We start from the raw sequence: 26135 nt of genomic DNA on the forward strand, positions 1-26135 counted from the left end.
GTTGGGTGCTTTCCATGAAAGCAAAAATGGACATAAAAGACAAAAGAGTTTCCTAGTGATATTTAGAGTGAAGTTGATTATGTGCATGTAGGAGCAAAGCACACCAGAAATTTTTCTCAGAATTAACTTTCTGTTGTGCGTTTTGATTTTTCATGTGTATACTCTTATGACTCATCCAACTTTCATTATTCCATTCAGTGAACACTGGCCAGATACCTGCTCTTTTCCAGGCACAAGGGGATAATCTTTTCCAATCACGGGGGGATTCAGTGTCAGATAAGGTTGCAGTTCCTATCCTCAAAGTGTTACAGTCTCAGCCAACTAAAAGTATGTTTGCCTTGAGGACAAGGTACTCTGCTCCTGATGCAGGCCAACCATGGCTCTCCTGATGCAGCATCAAGCTTCCGAGGTCTCCTGGGCACTGGTACTTCCACTGGTGGGTGGAGGACAGGGCGAGGTAAATCACATGGCAGGTCTACCCCTGCGCCTTTGCACAGACTTCCTTCACCACCTCCAAGGGAAGCTGGGAGTCACCTTCCCCTGTGTGTTTGTTAAATACTTAGCTTGTCTCTGCTGTAATGTAATTTTTAAATTCTTAATTTAAAAAAATTTACCATAGTAAAAATGTCCTCTTAGTAAAAAGCTGACTTGGAAAGCTAAGACTTGTACTACATCAAATTTATATTAATGACAAATAGGGAGGTTAGTCTCAATGAAACAGATGCCCTTCCAATAACTTATTTTTGAGTAGGTCTCAGATTTGCACCATCAGACTTTTCATGAATGTGAGATTGATGAATTTGCTTTTTATTTTTTCTACCCTCCATCCTTCCTAAAGTTGCAAATTAGCAGCAGAAAAGTGGAGAATGGAATCAGGACCCTAGAGGTAAATCAAGTAGTAAAAATGCACAACTCAGGACATTACTATAATGATGACCATTTATCTTCTAAGAAATCCAGAGCTGGCTGTGCACAGCAGCTCACTCTAATATGGATGAAGAGGGACTCCTCTGCCCTCTGTCTGCCTTCCAGTTCGTCTCATCTCAGTCCCCCAGTTTGAGGCAGTTACAGAAGAGGAACTTCAGCCACAAGTTGAAAGGACAGGAAGTGACTCAGAGTTCCCCCAGGGGTCAGGTGAGTGGGTAGTGAGGGAAGGCTAGGAGAGAGAATTCCAGATTAGAAAAGTAGCCCAGATGGGAGAGTGGCCAGGGCTGGAATTTCAGAAATGACAGTGACATCGGCATTCAGGAGCCTCCCCCACTTTCCCAGATGAGTATCTCTAAGCACTGCTGTGAGTCCTTTCCCATTTATTTTCACAGCATGATTGGAGGCAAGGAGGTGTCAATATGAAGCCTGAAAAGAATGATTGCAAATCCTGGGAGCAGAGTTTCATAGGCTGTTTCAGGCAGAATTTACTCATAATTTAGTGCAGTCTGGGTTTTACTAATATAAGCCGTTATGCCAAAGAGAGTTTTAAAACCTAGAACTCGTGAACCTAAGAGGTATGGATTTATTCTTGTTTTTGTTTTTGTTTTTTGTTGTTGTCTTGGGACCATTAACTTCAAATTTGCTGATACCATTAGCGTGTTATGAAGTAAGTGACAGTTATGGAACATGTAATTAACAATATGCTGTTTAGACTATAAATAGAAACCACGCTTGACAGAGAAGAGAAGCACAGAATTTAAAGCAGTTATGAACATGAGTACCTACAGGACATATAAGGGTACTTTTTGTACCAAGAAGGAGGAAGTCTTTTAGAAACATCAACTTTGCTACTTGTAGTCAACTGCGGAATGTTTTAAAACTATACTTAGGTTCTTTAAGGGCATGTAAGAAAGATTTGAAAGTTTCAAAGAAAAGATTAACCATTGGAATTTTAACATAATTCTTGAGCGCTTCCTTGACGAGGAAAGAGTTCTGTTCGCTACTAAAACACTCTGTTGGAAATGTAGTAAGTGGAACATACTTCACCTTACATTTTAGTTCTGTTTAAGAGTTTGATTCATGAGAAAATGTTTGGTTCTTTCTGTTCCCAAGGTAATCCTCTCTCCCGGTGACTGTACTTTGAGGCTGTGGTGCAAATCCATGGTGTTCCTTTTATTCTTTTTTTTTTTTTTTTAATGTGAATGAAAACAGTAGGGAAGGAAGTGTGGAGGTTTGGAATCTTTGCTGCTGCTTCACAGGTCACAGAGGAGCAGTGAGGTTCTTCCTCACTGTCAGAGGCCAGAAGCATGAAGAAGACTATCATTTAGTCCTTGCTCTAAGTTTCTTTGAGCCTCTGTGCTGGAAGCTTCCTCGGTTTGTAACGCAAACGTTAATCGAGCCCTTTTGGGGGGTCGGGCACTGTACTGGTATGGGATACACAAAGACCATGCCTGTGGAGGGAAACAGAAAAGCAGAATAAACCGGAAATTGCAGTGCCAGGGTAAGTACCGGGCCAGAGGTACACAGAGGGTGCCAAGGAGAGACAACCGGGAGACCCTTGCTTACTTGAGTGGCGGGCAGCGGGTGGTCAAGAGGGACTTGGCAGAGAAGATAACTAGAGCTGAGAATTAAAGAAATAGATGGGAAAGGAAGAATAACGCTTAGCTAGTCAGATCAAGTGAGAGAAAGTCCTTCTAGACCTAGGGAAAGTACCTACCAGGAGCAGAAGACGAGAGTGGCTGGAGGCGGCAGTTTCAGGGAGTTGATTGTGCCGCTGGCGCCCAGGGAATGTGCCCAGCTGAGACGCAGAAGGACGCATCAGGTCCTTCACCAGGTCTCTGAGCTCAAGAGCTGTACGCTGTCCTCAGAAGTTTGCGTTTTACTTTGGAAGGATTTATGAGTCCTGAAGGATTTTATGCAGTAGAGCGAGGGATCAAATTTGGGTTCCATCTCTGAAGTTATCCTTGAAGGATGTTGTTTGTGTTCCTGAACAAAATGCACAGATTGCTTTCAGAACATGAGCTCTTCTACTCTTTTATAGAAATGTATTTCAGAAGGTCTTTGTTTTCAAACCAGCATCTTATACTGCTGAGCAGAAATTCTGCCTCCATCCTGTGATCTAAGCTCAAACTAACCATCAGCTGCCCAAAGCCTGTGTGACTTGCAGTTTGTTCTAGTCAGACCTCTGGGTCCAGCAATGTCATTCTGTCTCAAATGGAGTTGGAATTTGCCCAAATTCCACAGTTTCTAGTGTTCAGGGAAGCCATTATTTTAAAATAATGATAAACCATCTCTCTAAAAGTGAAATTCTCTTAAATTTATATCTATGTCCCTTCAGAGCCCCAGAAAGTCCATGACGGTGCATTTTGGAGCATTGGTCTTCTTAAAATTTAAGGGAAAGCTTTTTGCAGTCCTGTCCTCTCTATGGGTGGAAATCGCAAATAATTCATGGAGGACATCTGTTTATTTTCTTCTGCCATTTGAGTATGTCAGTGGGAAAAAGTGAAAAGTACTCATTTCAGTTGATAATAATAGCTCCAACTTTTAAGTGCCTGCTCTTTGTCAATTTACATAATTCATTTTGTCCAACAAATGTCAACCAGAGTGAAGTCCAAAGCCTTGTGCCAAGGACCAGAACTGTAGCTGTACACAAAATGCCCTTCCTTGTTATGGAGTTTCTCTCACATGCTTCCAGCTACTCTGAAGTGTGTGTGTAACGTCACACACGTAATGAAGTTTGTTCAGAGACCCTCTGCAGGGAGCATGTACTCTGTACTGCTCTCTACTGCTGCACTCAGGGTGGAGATGGGGGGTCAATCTCAGCTTGCTGTCTTCTTTCCCATATCTATTCCTGCCTTTACTTTATTCGTTAAAGAATTTCATTCCTTTCCCCTTGGCTACCTTCCTGTCTCTAGAATTGAACAAGGGCCAGAAATCATCACCACCATCATCAATCAATCAATCAATGTCCATATATGAGCTTGTTATTCTGTTAGTTATTAACAGTAGCCATAACAGCCACAAATCTACATTGAGTCCCTACTGTTTGCAAATTCACTGTTCTCAGACTTTAAGTCTACAGAGAAATGGAAGTCACAGCTCCATATAATAAGTCAAATAACAATTCAGGACAGCCAGAGATCATGCAAGGGTAGAGAGCATAAGTCCTGTAAGGGTTTAGAGAAGGCTTCCTGGAGGAGGTGTCCAACAAGCCACATTTTCAAGGAAGAAAAAGCTTTAACTAAACAGGATAAAGGGGAGTATCTTCCAGGCAGACCCAACTAAATCGATTGCCCAAAAGAAGGTGACCTCAGTGTATCACACATTTTTCCTCTGTTCCTGAGAACCGGAATAGTCACGGCTGGGTGTAGTTATGTTTCAACAGAGGAGATTACTCTACTCCATTACTCTAGTGTGGTTACATTTCAAGAGACGCATCGTTTTACTCTGACTGAAAGCATGCCCACTTCCCTAGCAGTGCCGTCATGGTATGAGTGGATGGTTCCCTTGGAGGAATGACTAGGGAAGCCTCAGGGAGCTGGCTGTTTGCCAGGACATATCCAGGGAGATCTTGGGTGGTCCAGACAGAAGTAGGCTCAGATCTGCTCCTGAGGAGACCCAAGTCTTTTTGCTCATCCCCAGAACTGCCCTCCTTCTCTAGAAGGTCTTCTGGAAGACCTAAGCTGCATGAGATCTCATGTCATTGATTTGTTACTGATTAAGATTGGAGCTGGCATTCAACCCATCCTCAGCTGCAGCAAGAGTAGCAGCAGACTTCTCAAATGGAATGGAACAGGAAGGTATGACAACCCAGCATGTGCCCCTCAGCCTGCTTTAATCAAGAAAGGAGAAAGCAAGAGAGCTTTTTACAGGGGCCAGAGTTACCTTCACCGAAGACCTTTGACCAGCAGTATCTGGAGGTCATTTACTATGAACAAATAAAAGGATCAACAGTCCATTCCAGTTTAGGATGAATATCGAGCAATGTTGGTGAAATATGGGTAACCAAGGGATACTGCAACAGAAGCAGAACTTCTCGGCTCCTCTCCTTCAGCAGATTTATTGAAGGATGGTTGCTTGAAACACACTAGGTTCCAAGTACTCTGCCAGGCACTAGAGGCAAAAAGTGTATCAGGTAACATCTGCCCTTGAAAAGCTTGTAGTTTAACGGGGAGACAGACGTGTTAACAAGAGCATTTCAGTCTAAACTTGTAAGGACTAAAATGTACAAAAATCCAGAAAAGGACAAGCTAACCTGGGATTCAGGAAGTGACGTCTTAGCTGAATCTTGATAGAAGAGTAAGACAGGAGAAAAAGAAGCAGGAAGAATGTGACAGATGAAAGGGAAGAAGCAGCACAAGCCCTTGTGTGGGACATGAGACTGTACCATGGGGCTGGCGGGCAAAGTCCCTGCCATTGCAGCAGCTGACCCCAGAGAGGGCAGTGAGCCCTGGAAGGAGGCAGGGGCCAGGTGAGGGGCGGCATCATGGGCCAAGCCATGGGGCTGTGACTTTGTTCTGTGGGTGACAGAGAGGCACGAAGGAGTCCTAAGGAGAGTGATCCTACAACAGGGGGACCTGTTGCAGTAGTCTGGGGACATGATGAGGCTCTAAACTAAGGCAGAGAGAATGGAGGTGGGCAGGTTGGAGTCTGAGAAGTACATTTAAGAGGTGAACTCAACAGGTCTTGAGGTTAAATTTCTGAGAATACAAAGAATTCATGAGTGGGGAGGAGTCTGTGAAGACCACCAGCTGTCACACCCTTAGAACTAGACTCAGTTTATCCATTGATTTAACTGGATGCTTCTCACAGAACAGAGTCATCTGAGGCAGTGCTCTTTAAACTGAGGGTCATGAAGTCAGCTAATAGGTATTCATAGCAATTTTTATTAGAAAGGAAAAGCAGAAAATGTCATGTGGCATTACATATGTGCAATTATTGTTTTGTGAAACTTTGTTTCATTCTGTGGGTATGTGAGTACCTGCTCAAAACTACATGTACATTGTGTGCCTGAGTGCTAAGTCACTTCAGTTGTGTCTGACTCTTTGCAACCCCATGGACTGTATCCCACCAGGCTCCTCTGTCCATGGGATTCTCCAGGCAAGAATACCAGAGTGGGTTACCATGCCCTCCTCCAGGGATCAAACCCGTGTTCTTAGGACTCCTGCATTGGCAGGCAGGTTCTTTACCACTGGTGCCACCTAGGAAGCCTATATGTAGGATGTTTCTCACTAAAGACTGTGGTCAAAACATTTGAAAATCTTACGCTATTCTTTGTCTGTGGTTTTGTCTGATTGTTCTCAAGTATGAATGAATATGTCCCAATCAGGTTTGTTGATCTTAGCAAGGGGAGAGTGATTCCTTTGTGAAAAAAACAGGGAAATGTTTTCTCACCATTATTCTTCCAAGACTAAATCTTGCAGTAATCTCTGGCCTTGGAATTCCCAAGGATTCCATGCAGAGGAAAGGGAAAGGGATGGCTGCCAGCAGGAAGGACTCTCCCAGTGCATTCTGGGACCATGCCAAATGCCCCACCCTTCAGAAAACATTGGCAACACTGACATCTACACAGACATTGCTGCTCTAGGATATAATACCTTATTTTTTTTTTTTTTTTTACATAGAGTTTTACAGTTTGCAAAGTACGGTCACAATACATGTTCCCACATTTACAACAGGCCCCATGAGTTTGGAGGGACCTGAATATATGAAAAATGCTTTAGGTGTTTATTAGCCTGTAAATATTTAGAGCTATAAATATTTTCCTCTTAGTATAGTCATGCAGTCTTTCAGTCAACATTCATTTGCCAAGCTCTGGGCCAAGAACTGGACGTGCAAATATGCTTTCCAATCTGGTAATGTGTACCTGCAATGTTATAATTTAAGAGGATACACAAATCTATATATTTATTTAAGGATGCTTGCAGTTTTAGCTGTGACATGTTTATAGACTATATTAATATGTGTGCCCATATGCCTGTTTGTGTGTGTGTGAGAGAGAGTGAGGGAGACGGAGACAGAGAAAGAAATTATTTAACTTTCTGAGTTCCAAAATGAAAAATCAATTGCTCCCAGGAACGAAGCAGGAAAAGGCTGACCCTCTTTTAAGGTACATAACGTTTTGTCTATCTTGGGCTAAACGGGAGTTCCTTAGTGGTAGAATAAGTGAATCTGAGAATTCCATGAAAGGTATGTAGCCTCAGCAAATAAAGCACTGATTTTAAAATGTTTACATACAAAGGAGTTCCCAGACCTCAGTTCCTTCTAAAAACTCTAGATTAAGGACCTTCAGTTCATGCATTAACCTAAAGAAGACAGACTTCATCTCAGTTTAAAAAATATGTGTGTTAATATGTACTTACTCTTCCTTATTTTGAAAAAAACAGAAGGCTCAAAGAAGACTGCTTTTGAAATTTTCTGTTCACCATTGGGTATAATTTGAGTGATCATGAAACATCCATTATAATCATTTTAGGCCTAAGAGCAAAATATTTCTTTTCTTTTGGATATAAGTGGGTATTGAAGTATCTGAATGGTATTTGAACTAGTTTCCCAGTTGACTCCTCACAAGATAGATCCCTGAAAAAACACCTGGAATGTTTTTAATAGTGGGAATGACCTTGATAGGAAGCCTATCTGGGAGACTCGTGACCTCTTGAGGCCAGTGACCTTGGGCTCCACATTAACCCTCAACTTCTCCCAGCAGTTAATCCACAGGAAGCTCATATCCCTTGCTCAAGATTTACTTATTTGTTCAGTTTTTTTGTTTTTTGTGTTTTTTTTTAACTTGGAAAAATAATCTTCTGACAGCATATCCCTTAATGAAGACTATGTGTCATACAGATTTCTTTCCCAGGGTTCTGATGTGTTTGGTATTTTTAAGCATATCTTTGCCCTTAAGAGCCTCACATATCAAGCTAATTTTTTAAATTAATATTAAATTGCTAATACGTTACTTATTAACTGGTGAACAAATCATAAAGTATCATAGGCTATAATCACAAGACTGTCTTCCCCAATCTGGTGTTCATATCCTGAAAGCAGCAGCTAGTAGAGGCTCTTACTATTAATACCATTTTCAAAGTGCCACATTTCATCTGTGATTCTCATTACATCTTGTTGAACAGCTTTGTATTGTGAGAAGCAAGGCTTCATGTGATACATTACTTAACAGAGTCTAGTGAAATCTATAGAATTAAAAAATGAATTGAGAACTGTTGGATTCTCATCGTAAGAAGAATCTGTATGTAGGGAATGGGTGGTATTTGACCCTGAGACTCTCTTATAGGCATGCTGAAATTAATCCATCCAGAGACTGAAGGTAATGAGTGCTTCTAACCACTGCATGCCATGTTACCTCTTATATCCAGTTAGCTTGCATATGCCCTCAAATAAAGGAATGTTTTCTAAACAAATTGACAGGCTCTTTTTAAAAAGTTAATTCATGAAATGAAGTATGTGTATTGAACACAAAAAGAAACTTGTTTTCTTTAAGTAATAGATATGCTATTAGTTAAGAGCAGAATGAAATCAGAACATATCTTCTTTTTGAACTCCCTTTTAAAGCAAAAACATTAACCCTGCACAAAAACAAAGCTATTTTGTTCTAAAGAGACACACTCTGTGAATTTGTTAGTTTTAGAAATTGGGTCACATTTTGCTTTTGATTATTTAAAAGATTTTAGGAGTCACATGGAACTCCACATATTCACCTAATCATTAAAACAAGATAGGGAGTTTTTCTTTATTTAGTCTAGTTTGTTTTGTTTTTTAAGTGTAACCTTGAAACTGCAGCAACAGCCTTTAGAAAATGCTAATTGCATAAAGTTTTGAAATTCATCTTGGGAATTATCTAAATACATATGCAGGAGGTCAGCGACAAGCAGAACAGCTGTTACATAAAATCTCCACTTTCCAAATACCAAGGAGGAAGAGGTGGGAACGTGGTCCAGGATCTAACCTCAACTTTGAACTTCCTGACTTGTGTTAGTTTAAGACATCCCTGTAGCATCATTTAAACATAGTTCTGGTGTATGAATAAACTTCCACTTGGAATTTCCTTTTTGAAGTCTGCTGAGAATATAAATCAAAACCATATGAGATGTGTCTTAATCCGGAATGTAGAATAATAGAGAAATATCAACCCAAAAGTCCTGAAATACATTCACCAGGATGCACATTCTGGCAAAATTCTTTATTTAGAATGAAGGCCTCCAGAGAACTGGATCTATTATTTTTAACCTGTGATTATGGAAGTCTGAACTGATAAAAGAAGATGCCTTTTAAAGTCATGGCTATAATAGGAATTTTATTCAGCGAAGTAGAATGTTTGAGAAGGATATCTGTTGGCATGGAAAGAGGTTCAGAAGGCATTGTCAACTGAAAAAGCAGATTGAAATTTTATTGCATACATGTACACATCTTCATATTAAAAGAATGAGAAATTACATATGTGCCAACAAAATATTAGTCGATCTCTAGATGGTAGAATGAAAGCAATTTTTCTTTCATTTTTTCCTTCCTTCTTGCATGTGTTTCAAATCTTAGATTTAGATTTTTATACTCTTCTGTTTGATTTCCTTTAAGAGGAAATTTAAAGTTGCTTTTATCTCTTATTCAATTGTGTTCTTGAGGGAAATACTCCTTTCATACCTGAATTCAGTGAGTACTGGGGCAAGCAGGTTAGCCAAGGCCATCATTAGTAAAAATTCTTATATGCTCAAAGCTATGGGCTTCCCAGTGGCTCAGTCGGTAAAGAATCTGCCTGCAATGCAGGAGACCACCTGCAGCACTAGAGATCCAGGATCAATCCCTGGGTTGGGAAGATCCCATGGAGAAGGAAATGACAACCCACTCCGTATTCTTACCTGGAGAATCCCATGGACAGAGGAGCCTGGTGGACTGCAGTCCATGGGGTTGCAAGAGTTGGACATAACTTAGAGACTAAACCATCACCACCAAAGCTAGTCAGGTAATTAAATTACAGTTATATTGTACAAGAGTTAGAGTTGCCCGGACCCCTTCTGTTTATAAGTAGTCATGTGTTTACATAACTACATATTTCCACCATTTCCTACTATGTTCTTAAAATCTGGAGAGGTCCAATTAAGATTATGTAACAATAATTCAGTTGAGTCAGTTCAGTTCAGTCGCTCAGTCATGTCCGACTCTTTGCAACCCCATGAATCGCAACACGCCGGGCCTCCCTGTCCATCACCAACTCCCGGAGTTTACTCAAACTCATGCCCATCGAGTCGGTGAGGCCATCCAACCATCTCATCCTCTGTCATCCCCTTCTCCTGCTCCCAATCCCTCCCAGCATCAGGGTCTTTTCCAATGAGTCAGCTCTTCGCATGAGGTGGCCAAAGTACTGGAGTTTCACCTTCAGCATCAGTCCTTCCAATGAACACCCAGGACTGATCTCCTTTAGGATGGACTGGTTGGATCTCCTTGCAGTCCAAGGGACTCTCAAGAGTCTTCTCCACCACCACAGTTCAAAAGCATCAATTTTTCGGTGCTCAGATTTCTTCACAGTCCAACTCTCACATCCATACATGACCACTGGAAAAACCATAGCCTTGACCAGACGGACCTTTGTTGGCAAAGTAATGTCTCTGCTTTTTAATATGCTATCTAGGTTGGTCAAAGCCCAAAGAATTCTTTAAAATTAGAAGCTATCTACTATACAAATTGAACTATTAGAGGATTTAAAACTTTTATCATGTTTCAAACTTTTAAAGATTTTTAATAGTTTATATAACTTTTTAAAACCTATTTGATTGCATTCATGGTATATTTATGGAATGCTTCAGTTGACTTTTCTTTAACATTTGTTATTATTATTATTTTTATTCGACTATGTCTGGTCTTGTTGTCGCATTCAGGATCTTCCGTGTAGTGTCCAGACTCTAGTTCTGATGCACTGGCTCAGTAGTTGCGGTATGAGCACTTATTTGCCCTCAGGCATGCAGGATCTTAGTTCCCCCACCAGGGATCAAGCCCACATCCCTTGCATTGGAAGGCGATTCTTCACCACTGGGCCATGAGGGGGTCCCTCTTCAGTTGACTTTAATATCAGTAGGCTGTGTGGTAGATTATAGCGTGACACAAATCAATAATGTATCACTATGTTTGATGAAAAAGGAAGTTTTGGTGTACAAGCTGTTTTTTTTTGTTTTTATTATTATTATTATTTTTTCCAGTGGGTTTTGTCGTACATTGATATGAATCAGCCATGGATTTACATGTATTCCCAATCCCGATCCCCCCTCCCACCTCCCTCTCCACCCGATTCCTCTGGGTCTTCCCAGTGCACCAGGCCGGAGCACTTGTCTCATGCATCCCACCTGGGCTGGCGATCTGTTTCACCATAGATAGTATACATGCTGTTCTTTTGAAATATCCCACCCTCACATTCTCCCACAAAGTTCAAAAGTCTGTTCTGTATTTCTGTGTCTCTTTTTCTGTTCTGCATATAGGGTTATCGTTATCACCTTTCTAAATTCCATATATATGTGTTAGTATGCTGTAATGTTCTTTATCTTTCTGGCTTACTTCACTCTGTATAATGGGCTCCAGCTTCATCCATCTCATTAGGACTGGTTCAAATGAATTCTTTTTAATGGCTGAGTAATATTCCATGGTGTATATGTACCACAGCTTCCTTATCCATTCATCTGCTGATGGGCATCTAGGTTGCTTCCATGTCCTGGCTATTATAAACAGTGCTGCGATGAACATTGGGGTGCACGTGTCTCTTTCAGATCTGGTTTCCTCAGTGTGTATGCCCAGAAGTGGGATTGCTGGGTCATATGGCAGTTCTATTTCCAGTTTTTTAAGAAATCTCCACACTGTTCTCCATAGCGGCTGTACTAGTTTGCATTCTCACCAACAGTGTAAGAGGGTTCCCTTTTCTCCACACCCTCTCCAGCATTTATTGCTTGTAGACTTTTGGATAGCAGCCATCCTGACTGGCGTGTAATGGTACCTCATTGTGGTTTTGATTTGCATTTCTCTAATAATGAGTGATGTTGAGCATCTTTTCATGTGTTTGTTAGCCATCTGTATGTCTTCTTTGGAGAAATGTCTGTTTAGTTCTTTGCCCCATTTTTTGATTGGGTCATTTATTTTTCTGGAATTGAGCTGCAGGAGTTGCTTTACAAGCTGTTTTTAATTCCTTCAATTGGGAGCTTAATCTACCCCCACCTTAAATCAGGTAAAAATATTTCAACTCCCTCTATTCATTTTAAATTGCTTTCTGTAAGGAATATATAATGTCAGTGTCTATTAATGATTTGCAAAATAGAAATCCCAATATTTAGAGAGTGAACCTCTAAGATCAGTGGTCTATTTGGCCTTGAAAAACACAGAGGAAAATGAATCTGTAGCTGAAGCCCTGATAAAAACCTAATTTCTTGAATCCGGCCCTGATTTTCTGGGATAAATGATACATGTCTAGAAAATCACTCACAGAACCATTGCCACTGCATAAAAGTAGAGAGCATTCCAGAAAACTGGCAAAGATATATTGAAAAATTCTCAGGAAATATTTTATCCCAGTAAATATTTAAAAATAAAATACACACACATACACACACCATCAAGCTTTTATATATAGTCAGATAGTAAAATTACACTTGAGTTGTGCACATCTGATCTTGGGATTAAATTAAGCAAACACTAGTTGTGATTGATCAAGATATCAGAGCTGCACAAAGCCCTGAGCTGGGAGTTAGAAGCTTTGGTGACGTATCTTGCTGTGCCAGCCCTACAAGGAGTGAAAAGACATAAAAAGGTTATTGCAGTTATTTTATCCAAACAGATCTGTGCTTCTTCTGATGCCTGTGTGGTACAGTTTTCCCTGATATCGTGAAAGCTTCTGGTGTAATTGAAGCACCCACAGTTATAAAAGAGTTGGGCTAAGCAGCTGGAATAGCAGATAAGCCTTTATAAATATAGACCTCCACATATGTCTGAAAATAGATAAGAGAAGGGGGTTGATTCCCTAAAGACATGAATAATTTTTTGTTAACATTTAAAGACTGTCTTAAAGCTGTATAGGATGGAAGAATACCAGTCCAAGGCCAGGATACCTGACTTCCTGGCGGTGGTGGGACTTGTCCAGAACTGTCACTCTTCCCAGAACAGAAGGGCACGGGCGCGACACAGAGAATCCGCAGGACCCCTTCTGATCCCAGCAGCGGGGCTTACCTCGTGGTAGTTACCTTGTGAGCCGCTGTTCCTGAGAGCCAGCATCAGGTCAGCTACCAGGGGCTCTTAGTCTCCACCTTTCCAAGAGAAGCCAAAGAAGCCCAGTAAGAGAGAGAAGCGATCTCCAGAATCCCATACCCTTGTCCCAATATTCTGTTATCTTGATGGGTCAATATGGAGGCACTTTGACCAAGGTCAGAAAACTACAACCCTGTCTGTAATTGTCTGAATCCGCTCTCTGTTCCCCTACCTCGCATTTTCAGTTACATAACTGATTCCATCCCCAAGAATCTCCTGGGATTTAGTGGTAGGCAGTGACTCGACAAACTCGCAGAGCTAGAGGTGTTCATATGCTTGTGCATGCATGTAGCCTCTCTGAGAGATCCCACAAGTGTCTGATGGGAACAGTCTGTACCAAATGAGAGGGGAGGATAAGGAGCTACTCTGCCTCATGGAAAACTCAAGTCCAAACAATCTGGTTAGAAACTATTTGGCTAGTAGAAGATATATTTTCTGTTTTCTTTTTCTTTGAGATTGATTGCAGGGGCCAGGGGTATAATCTTCTTTTTTTTTTTTTCTTCTCCATACTCTTAGGAATATGAGCCAGGGGAATAGTATTTATATCCCTTGTTCAGTTGCTGAACTTTTGATTTTTCTATGGTGTAAGTGTATAGGTGAGAGGAAGGTATATGTTTGTAATGTGTGTGCACACACACGTGGATGCATGTGACAGATGAGTATGAAAGAATTGTTTACATTTTAACATTCAACAGAGGTCAGGCACCATCAACAGGGAAGCAGACTTCCAGGCAGAAATGCTTATGGAGTCTGATCGTGTTCATTTCTGACGCACTAACGGATGTCCAGGAACAGCATTAAGTTGAAATAGTTCTCAGCGCATCCCTCTGCTTCATTTATAAAAAGGAGCAGCTGGCAGCTGCTAAGTCAGATTATGCCTCTGTAACAAGTTGTCCCCCAGGCTGTAGTGGCATAAAGCAACAGAAGTCAAGGGAAGGGGAGGGGAGCTAACAGAACTAGGGTATAGCTCTTGAAGAGTTTTGCTTGAAACTCCCATTCAATATTTCTGCCCATGTTTCACTGGCCAGAGTGGGTCACATGGCCAACCCAGACATCAGTGGAATGGGAAGAACACATTTCCCAGTCAGAGGAGAACTGCAAGCTCCCTGTCAGCTGGAAAGAGCAGGGGACCATTAAGAACATTTTAGAGTGTGTGTGTGAGTGTGTGTGTGTGTGTGTGTGTGTGTGTGTGTTTGTTTTCATTATACATTTGTAACTACATAGATATAGAATTTTATTTAGAATTTTAAATTTATGATTACATAAACTGTATGTATGATTTATATTAAGTGTATTTTAATATGTAATTTAATTTGTAATTATCTTAAAATTTGATAGTAAACAATAAATTATATATATATAAAATATTATTTCCCCAAAAAAAGGCTGGAAAAGAGAGATTAAAAACAACTTTTGAGTAACTAAGAATAGACCTCCTATTTAGATATAGAATTTGCCTGATTCTTTTTCGCTGTGATAGAAATTACTTTTAAGTGACTAGATCTGCTGTGAATCCAGCTTGCAAAGATACTTCACAACCTGAGAAATAAGACTAGTGTTAAAAATTGGTGATGGAATACTGTGTCTCAGCATATCTGTAACTCTTGCTTTCAGGGAAAAAGTACACTTAAATACAGCCATGAATCTCCATCTTAGCAGAGTACGATTAGGTGTCTTGGGGATATATACATCTTCCTATTTCTTTCTCCTATGGTTATCTATTAGCTGAGTGCAAGATACTTTTCTACACATCAGAAAAAAAGGTTGCCTTAAATTATAGGGAGATAAAATGGGTGATTATCACTTGGTTCACCGATTTGGATATTCAGAGATGAATAATCTTAAATTTATCCTAAATAAAACCTGTATTTTAACTCTATTAGTAACTTGGAATCTCATAGAAATAAAGTGTTATTCACATTAGAAAAGAATTAAATTTGGTGTACATTTAAGACTTATTCAGGACTTTTACACATTATAGTAAATGTATTATGTAATTCAAAGGATGCAAAAAGATGCATCTAGATGCCATGACAGGGAATCTAAATCAAAGTCTATTGCTACTACAAAACTTGATGTTCCCTCCTGAACCTGTGATTAGGGTTATAAAGCCCTCCCAGGAGAAAGACTGTGGTGCTGTGCCTCGTCCTATATAATATTAATACTTGCATCATTCACATCTCTATATAGATGGGATGGATGCTCTGGCATTGGTTTTAACAAATCTGGCCTAGCCTAAAGTGAAGTGAAAGTTGCTCAGTCATGTCTGACTCTTTGCGAGCCCATGGGCTATATAATACAGTCCATGGAATTCTCCAGGCCAGGTAGCCTTTCCCTTCTCCAGGGGATCTTCCCAACCCAGGGATCGAACCCAAGTCTCCCACATTGTAGGCAGATTCTTTACCAGCTGAGCCACCAGGGAAGTCCAAGAATATTGGAGTAGGTAGCCTATTCCTTCTCCAGCGGATCTTTCCAACCCAGGAATTGAACCAGGGTCTCCCACATTGCAGGCGAATTCTTTACCAACTGAGCTACCAGGGAAGCCCTGGCCTAGTCTATGGCCACATAAATACAGCTTCAATAAATAGGGACTTCACTTGAGAAATTCCATCTGAAGACAAAGGAGTCGTTTGTCTGAAGAGGTTCGTTACTAATGAAGCTAATTCAGCCATGTAAACCAGCCTAAGCCAACAGCCATGAGCCTGTTGAAACGTTAATACCTTGGATATGCTTTAATAGTGATAATTGTGTAGGCTGCAGACATCTTGTGGTGGTTGAGTCATCCATAATCTTTCAGAAGCAGGGTGCCCACCCTGTCAGCCAATTTAAATGGAAAAAAAAAAAACACTGTTCTCAAGCCCACTTTTTAAAATCACATGGAGAGCCATGAATTCTTTTTTCCCCCACTTGTCTTCAGTACTTTTAATGAGTATTTAAGAATGAACGTTAAGAATGTTTAAGACATTCTTAAACTGAGGTCAGTTTGTCCACCAACATTCCAGGAGATTTGTAAGAACAACATCAATACAGATGCCCTCAACTTTCCATGGTAAACCAGGTTTCTTCTAGCCACCTAGTTTTCTGATGACAATAACATTTCGTTTGGCCCTAATTTGAATTTTTAGTCATTTAGAAAGACTAGCATCCCTTTGGGTTAGCTATGGAAAAAGTATTTTCTATGTTGAGAGTAATGTAAACCAAAAAATGTATTTAAATTCTTAGCTGGGAGAACACACTGTTCTGAGTGCTTTAGAAACACCAGTTTAAAAATTCAACGAGCTTGTGACATGAAAGGAGGCCTATAAACCTGGGTGGTCAATCTGCTGTACTCAGTATAACTCCTAACTTGACTGAGGCCCTCCGGAGCCTTGTCTACCTGAAAGTGCAAACATCACATGATATTTCCTTAAGGAACAGCTTGTAAATCTCTTTAAACTCACATAGACTTCCAGCCTTCGTTACAATCAGACTGTGTTGATGAAGCCCTACTAAACTGTTTCCTCTTGGCTACCTTGATGTCATCAGCTCAACAGGCAGTATTCACAGATCAGGTATTTTGAAAAATAAATGTGTTCTCAAAATAATTTTTTTACCAACAACACCGTGATATGGGAAAATATTCATAGTGTATTTTCTTATATGCAAAAAGTCCTCAACCAAAGATATTACCATCATTACCATTTTGACAAATAATGTGTATCTAATTATATATTAGCAATGGGGCAAGGGTTGACTTTTGTCTTTCATTGTGCCTTTCTGTATTATAAGTTTTTAACACTGAACACGTGTAACTAAGAAACATGATAATACTTTGCAAAAACAGTGTCACCGGCCACAACAGTTTCCACGGTGACTTTGTGCTCATGCCCATCGATGGTCAGTGACTTGGGCAGCCAGTGAGATGGCGTCCTTCTGCTGCGTTTGACTCTGGTCGGAGGTCCTGTCAGGGTCTAAACATGTAGGAAAGGCAACTGAGACAAACTGAGTAAACTTCCCCCAAGCAGAATCACAAATATGTGATGGAAGAGCGTGCCAAGCACCACACCATCTTCTGGATTTATCAACTGAAAAAATTTGCTTGGTTTTTGTGCAGGTCAAGCTATCAATAGAAAAACTGAATACCTCCCTTTTCAACCAGTTGATTTCAGCCCCCAAACAACTGTTGATGTAAGATCCCAAAGCTCCTTGGTCTCCTTGGACTTTGGGGAATGAGGTCCTTTTAGGGAGCAAGTCATTCCATATGAGCGGTGGTGATCAGTCAGTCAGTTCAGTTGCTCAATCGTGTCCGACTCTTTGCATGGACTGCAGCACGCCAGGTTTCCCTGCCCATCACCAACTCCCGGAGCTTGCTCAAACTCATGTCTGTCAAGTCAGTGATGCCATCCAACCATCTCATCTTCTGTCGTCCTCTTCTCCTCCTGCCTTCAGTCTTTCACAGCATCAGGGGTTCTTTTAAGGAGCAGATCACTCCATGTGGGTGGTGGTGATAGAGCCAAGGAATGTGGTTGGAGGGGACCAGGAGTGGCAGCCCACCTGAACCAGTAGAAGAGGCTCTGTTATTGGAAAAGGGGGGAAGGACGTTGGGCAGGCAAAAATAAATACTCTAGAGTAAAACGGAAATTATTTTTACAGATAATAATTGCAGTAGTTCTCTTGAAATCCTATCATGATCTGAGCCAAACAGAATTTTCTGCAGTAACAATGCTGTAACCATGCCCCAGATCAATAGGCTAGTCTGTCAAGGGCATTCTCTGGTTCCTCCCCACACTTAAGTTTGCTGTAGGAGATGGTTGGTGTTTTGCCTTATAGCCCTGGAGCTGCTGCAGGGCCAGGTGTGGGTTGCAAATAGAGAACAAACAAAACTGTCAAAATGTGATTTGAATGGCTCCTAAAGCTTCTATATAATTTTGTGCTGGCTATCAATAGCTCAGCAGAAAAGAGATTTTCACATTCTCCTCAAATGTCATTTATATCTCATTAGGCAGACATTTGCGAAGTGGTGACAACTGTCAATAATGATTCCTTCCTAATTCTCCAATCACTGTGGCCATTGCAGAGTGATATTCCCTAGGGAAAACATTAGCATTTGGCTGATAGGTGTTAGAAGGCACTGTGGGGAATCAGTAGAAATTATGTCTTTTTTTTCTCCAACTCAACTTGATGGGCAAAATCACCTTTGATAGTGGTTAATTATCCTCCACTTTGTTTGTTTGCTTTGGTGATAAACAAGAGTGTGTTATGCCCTTATACTGAAATATCAAGAATTGGGATTTCCTGGTGGTGCAGTGGTTAAGACTTCACATTGACAATGCAGGGATCTCAGGTTCAATCTCTGGTCAGGGACCTAATATCCCACATGCCTTGCACACAACTGAGTATTTTTTTTAAAAAACACCAAAAAAACAAGGAAACAAAACCCAGAAAATGTCAAAAGTAGGGGGAATGTGTTCGGGAGATATTCTAGATATAGAACAGCAAGTTGGGTATGGGAATTGATGGTTGGGGGGAGGTATCCATCATGACTGGGACGTGGCTTCTTCTCATTATTTACTAATTGCAGTTTTATGTTGTTTGCCTGGAATACTTAAAACGTCTATCCAATGAAAAAAATCAGTTTATTTAACTGGGTTCTGATTAAGATTTGATTATTCATGTTTATATATGGGTAGAGTTTCAGTTCATTATCTGTGTTGCTCTTATGAAAAAACAAAACAAAGTTATGTAGAGAGCCTTTTAAATAAAATCTCCTGGGCTAGCCCGAGCCCTGTTCCACTGCCCAACCAGAGTCTCAGTCCCAAAGAGAATCTTTCTGTGAGGACCCCTGCTGCCCACCTCTCACCCAGCGTCCTGTCCTCCTTACCCAGCTTACTCCTTACCCTCCTTACCCAGTGGAGTGTGTGCTCTCTTACAAGCTCACTTCCTGCTCCTCTGAGCTTCCTGTGTAGCAGAGCTCCTGCCTTCCAAGTCTCCCCCATTTGTTCTTAATGGTCTGTCTCTCTGGGGCTCTTCTGCTTAACACTGCATTTTGATGACAGTAAAAGCAAAAATAAAGTAGAAAAAGGCATGCTATTCAGCTAGTTGGTGTAACAGAATTTTGTGCTTCCTCTCTGAGCCTTGCTGACTCATAACTGTTTAGAGCATGTCTAGAAATCAGGTATTTTCTCATCACTAGATAGTGTAGTATATTGAAGAAGAAAGCAAATCTGAAGCTTGAAAATTTAGAAGGCAGCAGCCTATCTTTGACCAAGAGTAACTCACATTTTCTCTGTGTAACAGTCAGAATGTGTGTTTTCTCCTTCCCCTGAAATACTTGTGTGGTTATCAAAGTGGAAGCCTTCACATAAGGACTCTCAGTGTGTGTTAGTTGCTAAGTTGTGTCTGACTCTTTTCGACTGTATGGACTGTAGCCCACCAGGCTCCTCTGTCCATGAAATTTCCCAGGCAAGAATACTGGAGTGGGTTGCCATCTCCTTCTCCAGGGGATCATCCCAATCCAGAGATTGAACCTGGGTCTCATGCATTGCAAGCAGATTCTTTACCATCTGAACCATCAGGGAAGCCCAAGGTCTCTGAAATGAGTCCTAAATACAACTTTGGAGACTTAGAATAATTGCCTTTTGTACCTTTCAAAGGGAAAACCCAAGTTAGCCAATACAGTACAATCCAGCCAATTCATTTTGAACTGCAGCCATGGGGCTCACTCCTCCTCATAGAAAAGCTTTCTGGAGTTTTTGTTTCCAACTTGGTGCCCCAGATAATTCTGAATAATATGTACAAGGCAGGAATGTGTACCTATTTGGTCAGTGCTGGCAGTAATTACGTTAAAAAAAATCCTTATGTCAGAGAAAAAAAACTCAAGATTTAGAAATTGTCAGTCTCTCGAATGGCAAGGGATTAGAGGATGCCAAAAGAAGCAGGGACTCTGGGATGGGGGCCACAGCAAGCTGTGTCTCCCTGAATTTAATGACATATCTCAACCCATATCCAACCACATCAGTGGGCCTGTAGGTATTTGCTCTTCCTTTGGAGCCTGTGGATGATCTGGCCTTTGTTCTATTTTCCTAACATGGATCAGATAGCTCTGTCACATTGAACATCATGCTGCATAGACATTGAGCTTTCAGTGTAGACTGTAGTCTCTGGCCCACCGCTGATGCTAGCATGGATTGTTTCAGCACAGTGACCCAAGAACACCCTGTACCCTCAAGCTTTGGCTACAGGGAGAAATGCACATCAGAGTAAATGAAAACGCAATGACCTGACCGGGCTCCCGCCCAACAGCAGAGAAAGGGGCCTGGGTAGAGACCTGTTCTAATCAGCTGTTTAATTTTGTTTGGAGAACCTGGACTTCTGACAGATGAACTTCTTTTTCCCTTGCATTCGTATTTATCTAAGAGTTGTGGTTGGGAAATGATCCAGGATTCACAAGGTCAAAAAGTGACCTGGTTCACATACTGGAGACTCTCCCATCTCTCTCCAGAGTTCTCCAGGCAGGTGGTCCTGTGCACTCTTGGAATGTCCACACCAAAACTGGTCACCCAAAGGACACATCAACTGCGTGAGGCTGGCTCTCGGAGATTCTAGCAGCCCCATCAAACACCTGTCTCATTTCCAGATAATCAGCTTCACTGTTGCCTGCTACACTGTGCAGCTTGAAATCATTCAAATGTGCTTGATGAATGAACATCTTATTACAAGGCATTTGGAATTAAAGCATTAGTAAAACTAAAGCAATAATAAAACATTGGATTTTTGTAATACCTTTTTTCATGAGAAAATACATTTTCACAAGCCTGCCCAGTTGTATTCATTCTTTCATTATCCCCAGAGTAAAAGAATAAAGGAATGTAGGATAAATAGTCTTAGCTTTATCTTTGAAAGTTTAAAAAAAAAAGAACCTAAGGAAGTACTTCCTCCTTCTCCCTAGTCCCCAGGTTCCCTAGTGTATAAATAAGACATTTTTCCCTGCCTGAAACTCAGCCTCTGTGTTCTGTAGTCTGTGGTTTTGCTATTATCCAAATATTTATGGATTGACATTGAAGATAATCTTAGCAGACATGAAACAAGTACCTTGGTGATTGGTGATGCCTGCTCGTTTTACACCCATTTCTGAGTAGGCTACTTGTACAGACTTACCAGAGAACAATTTTGCTTTGTAATAACCTGAACAGTGCCCACCAGTTCCTACTGATTGAGGAGGTAGAGGCCAGTGGGTGGCCTGAGACTCAACACATTTCCTTTTCTTGTATTTTTCAGAAATCGAGGCGAAGGAAGCATGTGACTGGCTCCGCGCTGCTGGCTTCCCGCAGTACGCTCAGCTATACGAGGGTAGGTTGGGCTTTTCTTCTCTCTTTATAAAGAGAATAAGTTCAAAATTTGTCCTGTGGTGTGTTTTGACTTCCAAGTCTTTTCTCAACCATTTCTTCCTTGCTTTCTCCTTCCCCCGGCCTTTGCAATGCCCAGGACATATACTGATGCCAGTTTAGGAATGAGGGTCACTTCCTGAGGCTACTTCACCTTCTGCGCTTCCCTGTTTCTCCTTTCTTTTCTTTTGCTTCTCACTTTCTGCTTCTCATGTCTTTACCACCAATCACAACTCTGCGTTTTCCTTCCAGTGTTCTGCCAGCAGCAGCTTTTTTTCTGCACTTCCTCCCTATCCTCTTTCTTGTTTTTTTCATCACTGCTCTCAGTTTTCTTGAAAGTACAATAAATGAATTGTTGATAAATTTCTTAGAAATAACAAAGCTAATTTATCGTGAGGTTTTTACCTTACATGAAAATGTTTAAGACATGACATGGATCAGATGTTATTTTTCAGGGTTTTAAAAGTAAAGTGTTTTTATTGCTAGCATCATACTTTGTTCCACTGATGTTTTCATTGACAGTTAATAAACTTATTCTCCTATATCTTACTCATATGCACTGCTGTGTGCTCAGTCACTCAGTGATTTCCCACTCTTTGCAACCCCGTGGACTGTAACCCACCAGTCTCCTCTGTCCACAGAATTTTCCAGGCAAGAATACTGGAGCAGGTTGCCACATCTTACTCCACGGGATCTTCCTGACCCAAGAATAGAACACACATCTCTTGTGTCTCCTCCATTAGCAGGTGGATTTTTTTACCACCACGCCACCTGGAAAGCCCCATTTCTTGCCTATGCCTAAAGTTATAACCAACGCATCTCCTTCTTGGAGAGTCCTAATGTATAGTGAATTAGTCAGGATCCCAGCAGTGAGCAATGGCACACTCAGGACAATCTGTGGAGGTCTTATTCCTAAAAGCGTTCATGATGGAGGTGTGAGCAGGGCATAGGAGACCACGAGGAACAGTTCAGGAGCCCAAAGCTTGTAGCAGCCCAAAGCTTGTACCCTAGGCCCAAAGCCATAAACAGAAGGTGAGATGCCAGAACCCAGAAGGAGAGAGGATCTCAGACCAGGCTTAGGAGTAGAGGACACAGCTGTGACGACAGCTTCCCGGGAGAGACCCAGGAGGGCAATGCCCTGATGTCACACTCCCTCCTCCCTCCATCTCCAGCTGGGGCTTCCCATTGGCCAAACAAAATAAGGCAGTGGACATGGACCCCACTGAACGCCATCCACACATCTGATCCTGGGCACAAACCGGGTTACAGAAGAGTGGAGCATGGATCTTTAGGGCTCAATAGAACATATCTAGTACACTAAACAATATAGTTTCTGATGGCATAAAATTCACAAAGGATGGAAAGAATCAACAAAGTTAACTTTTACTCACTGGTGAATCACACCTACTCACCTAGAAGCTCAGTTTTCTATTTTAAAAAAGCCTACTTCTCTCTCTTAAATTCTTTGAGGATAAAGGAGAGCATATCTGTAAGGGTGCTTTGAGGTCTAGAGTTTCTGATAAAAACTTTCATAAAATCATAGCCTTTTAGACAAGGAGGAGGGTCTTACAGTTTTGATCTAAGCAACCATTATTCCCACCCTCCACTACCAACTCACTGATTATGAAAGAGAGGCCCAAAAAGGTTAAGTGACTTTTACAAGATTATAAAATGGAAGAGTCTGAATTAAAATCCCAGTCATTCATATGCCTTTTATAAATGTAATAAAAATTAGAACAAATACTTTTACAGAAAAGTTACAAGCTTGGAACAGGCTTTTGCTACAGAGACTTCTCTGGTGGACCAGTAGACCAGTGGTTACGAATCCACCTTCCAGGGCAGGGGACAAGAGTTCAATCCCTGGTCCGGGAACTAAGATCCTACATGTAACTCAGCCTGTGGCCACAACTACTGAGCCTGTGCACTCTGGAACCTGTGTGCCACAACTAGAGAGAAGCCTACTCACTGCAACACAGCCAAAAATAAATATTTTTTTAAAAAAAGAAAAAGTTTTTGCTACAAAATAAAATACTTGAGACCATTGAGCTTCAGGTATTTTTGGAAACTTCAAAAAAGAAATCTGCCAAACTTCTATCCTAATCAGTATCTCATGACCTTAGGTAGATGGTGAGAGTGTAGAAGTTCTCCATGCAGGCAAATGTCTATGATAATGATGAGCTACAAACAGGTAAAGAATCCACCTGCAATACAGAAGACATAGGAGACTCGGGTTCAATCCCTGGATTGGGAAGATCTCCTGAAGGAGGAAAATGGCAATTCACTCTAATAGTCTTGCCTGAAAAATCCCATGGACAGTGGGGTCATAAAGAATCAGATAAGACTGAGCAACTGACGCACGCACAGATAAAAATACAGACATTTAGCAATCCTATCCAAGGTCAAGCACTTGGTTATTTTCATATTGCATGCTTTTTTGTATCCTTAAAAGCATTTATTGGGGTTAAAGCATCCTGCTTTCTAAACATTACCAACACATCCGTCAGTGGAGAATAACTGCAGTTAAGATTAGCCCTGAGTACAGAAATGTGATGGCCTGATGATATCGTTGCTGATTCAGATAAAACAAGCCTCATAAACTCTGTTGTCTCTCTTTCAGATTCGCAATTTCCCATCAACATTGTGGCTGTCAAGAACGATCATGATTTTCTTGAAAAGGACCTTGTAGAACCTCTTTACAGGTAAATCATGTGAAATATTTTTGTTTCTTTCAATTGTTAAATGTCTATAATAGTTGTCACTGTATTAAGAGGCGAGTTCAACAACAATTCAGTAAGTCCTTATTGAGTGCCTACTATATGCCAGGCTATTAAGTATCTTACTGTGAGCATGATCAGTCCCTGGTTTCATGGAATTTGAGTTCTAGTACGAAGCTTCAGACTACAGATTGAGTCAAAGAGAGGGTGAGTGAGAGAAAAAGAGAGGAGAAGAAGAGATTATCTCACAGAGTGTTAAATTCTATTTTTAAAAATGTAAAACAAGCTGAGGCTATAGACGGTGATAGAGTGTGAGTGGGTTATTGGGAGGAGGAAGCATGAGGGACCAGAGTATGAGTGGTCAGAGAAGGCCTTGTTAAACTCCATGAGTATGTCAAACTTAGCTGTATTTTTTTTTAAGACAAATGATTATATCAGCAAACTGAAATATGTAAGCTCAAGTAATTATATCTACTTTCAGAAATAATTTATACCTTCACTATGTGATAGGTGATAAAAGGAGGCAAATATGTATATATTAATAATTTCTTCCCCTCAAAGAATATATAATCTGGTTGAAGAAATCTAATTGAAGAAATGAAGCATACATGAGCAAATAAAACAATTGTAATTTGAGTGATAATGAACGATGCCAGTGCAGTCAAATATCTCTGAACAATTAAATGTGCGTAAGAGGTCATGTGTGTCTGTAGGAAATTAGCTTGGAAGTTTTTTAACTAAAGCCCTGGAAAGAAGTCAGAGCTGGAAATAAATATTAGTTTTAGGAGGCGAGTCATTTTTCCAAGGCTACGAGCTAGTAATGGGCTGAACTGACCTTAAACAAGTTTTTGTCACTTGTAGTCCAGTGTTCTTTCTTGTACATTCTGCATTTGACATACAAAAGATAGCAGTTTAAGAAGAAAGTAGTGATGAGGAAACTTTTGTCAAGATAGGAGAGACAAATGTATGTTAGCATATTGTGAAATAATCGTAGACTTGATGATTCTTTAGACATATATTTATATTTCTGTGTTCATAGCTGCTTTCTCGAGGGTTGCTATATGAAGAGAAAATAGAGTCTTGTTAAGAAATGGTCTCTGAATATTCAAGGAAAGCATTGCTGCGGGTTTGCTTATGTGGGTAACGAGAAGAGAACTCTTCAGATCACAAATTGCAGGGATGGGCTATTTGGACTCGAAAATAAACAAGCACAAAATGCCATTTGTGAGCATTTATAAGAGGAGTGGATAGTTTTGTTGTAGTTCTTTAAAGGCAATGAATTGGAAAAGCAGTGTTTTCTCCTCACGATGTCTGATGCACACCCCAAGCCTTCATTCACCTCAGAACTATTCCACCAGCGGCTCATCCTGAGTTTTCCCTCTTAATTTTAACCAAGAGTATTTTTACTAATGAGTTGACATTAAAAAAAAAAAAAAAAGATTTATTTATTTATTGGCTGTGCTAGGTCTTCCTTGCCGCGGGCTTCTCTCTAATTGCCGCGAGCGAGGGCTGCTCTGCGTTGCGGCGTGCAGGTCTCTCACTGTGGGGGCTTCTCTTGTCGCGGAACACAGGCTCCAGGTGCTCGGGCTTCAGTAGTTGCAGCCTGTGGGCTCAGTAGTTGCGTTGCGGGCTCTCGAGCACGGGCTCGGTGGTTTGGTGGACAGGCTTAGTTGCCCCACGGCGTATGGGATCTTCCCAGATCAGGGATCAAACCCGTGTCCCTTACATTGCAAGGTGGATTCTTAACAACTGGACCACCAGAGAAGCCCATGAGTTGGCACTTTTAAAAGAAATATTTCTTACTGTTAATTGTATTACATTAATTATCTTTTTCCCAATTGCA

General features: G+C 40.9%; 1 protein-coding gene across 7 annotated transcripts in view; it reads left to right on the top strand.

The window, feature by feature from the left end:
* Positions 1-26135, top strand: part of STARD13 (StAR related lipid transfer domain containing 13) — a 224781-nt gene that overhangs the window by 142794 nt on the left and 55852 nt on the right. For all 7 annotated transcript variants that reach the window (XM_061133700.1, XM_061133702.1, XM_061133699.1 and 4 more), the window contains 2 exons: positions 21472-21543; positions 24196-24277. In XM_061133700.1, the coding sequence (XP_060989683.1) occupies positions 21472-21543; positions 24196-24277 (154 nt within the window). The remainder of the gene's footprint in view (positions 1-21471; positions 21544-24195; positions 24278-26135) is intronic.

The sequence above is a fragment of the Dama dama genome, chromosome 30 (assembly GCF_033118175.1).
Source record: "Dama dama isolate Ldn47 chromosome 30, ASM3311817v1, whole genome shotgun sequence".
NCBI classification, from domain to species: domain Eukaryota; kingdom Metazoa; phylum Chordata; class Mammalia; order Artiodactyla; family Cervidae; genus Dama; species Dama dama.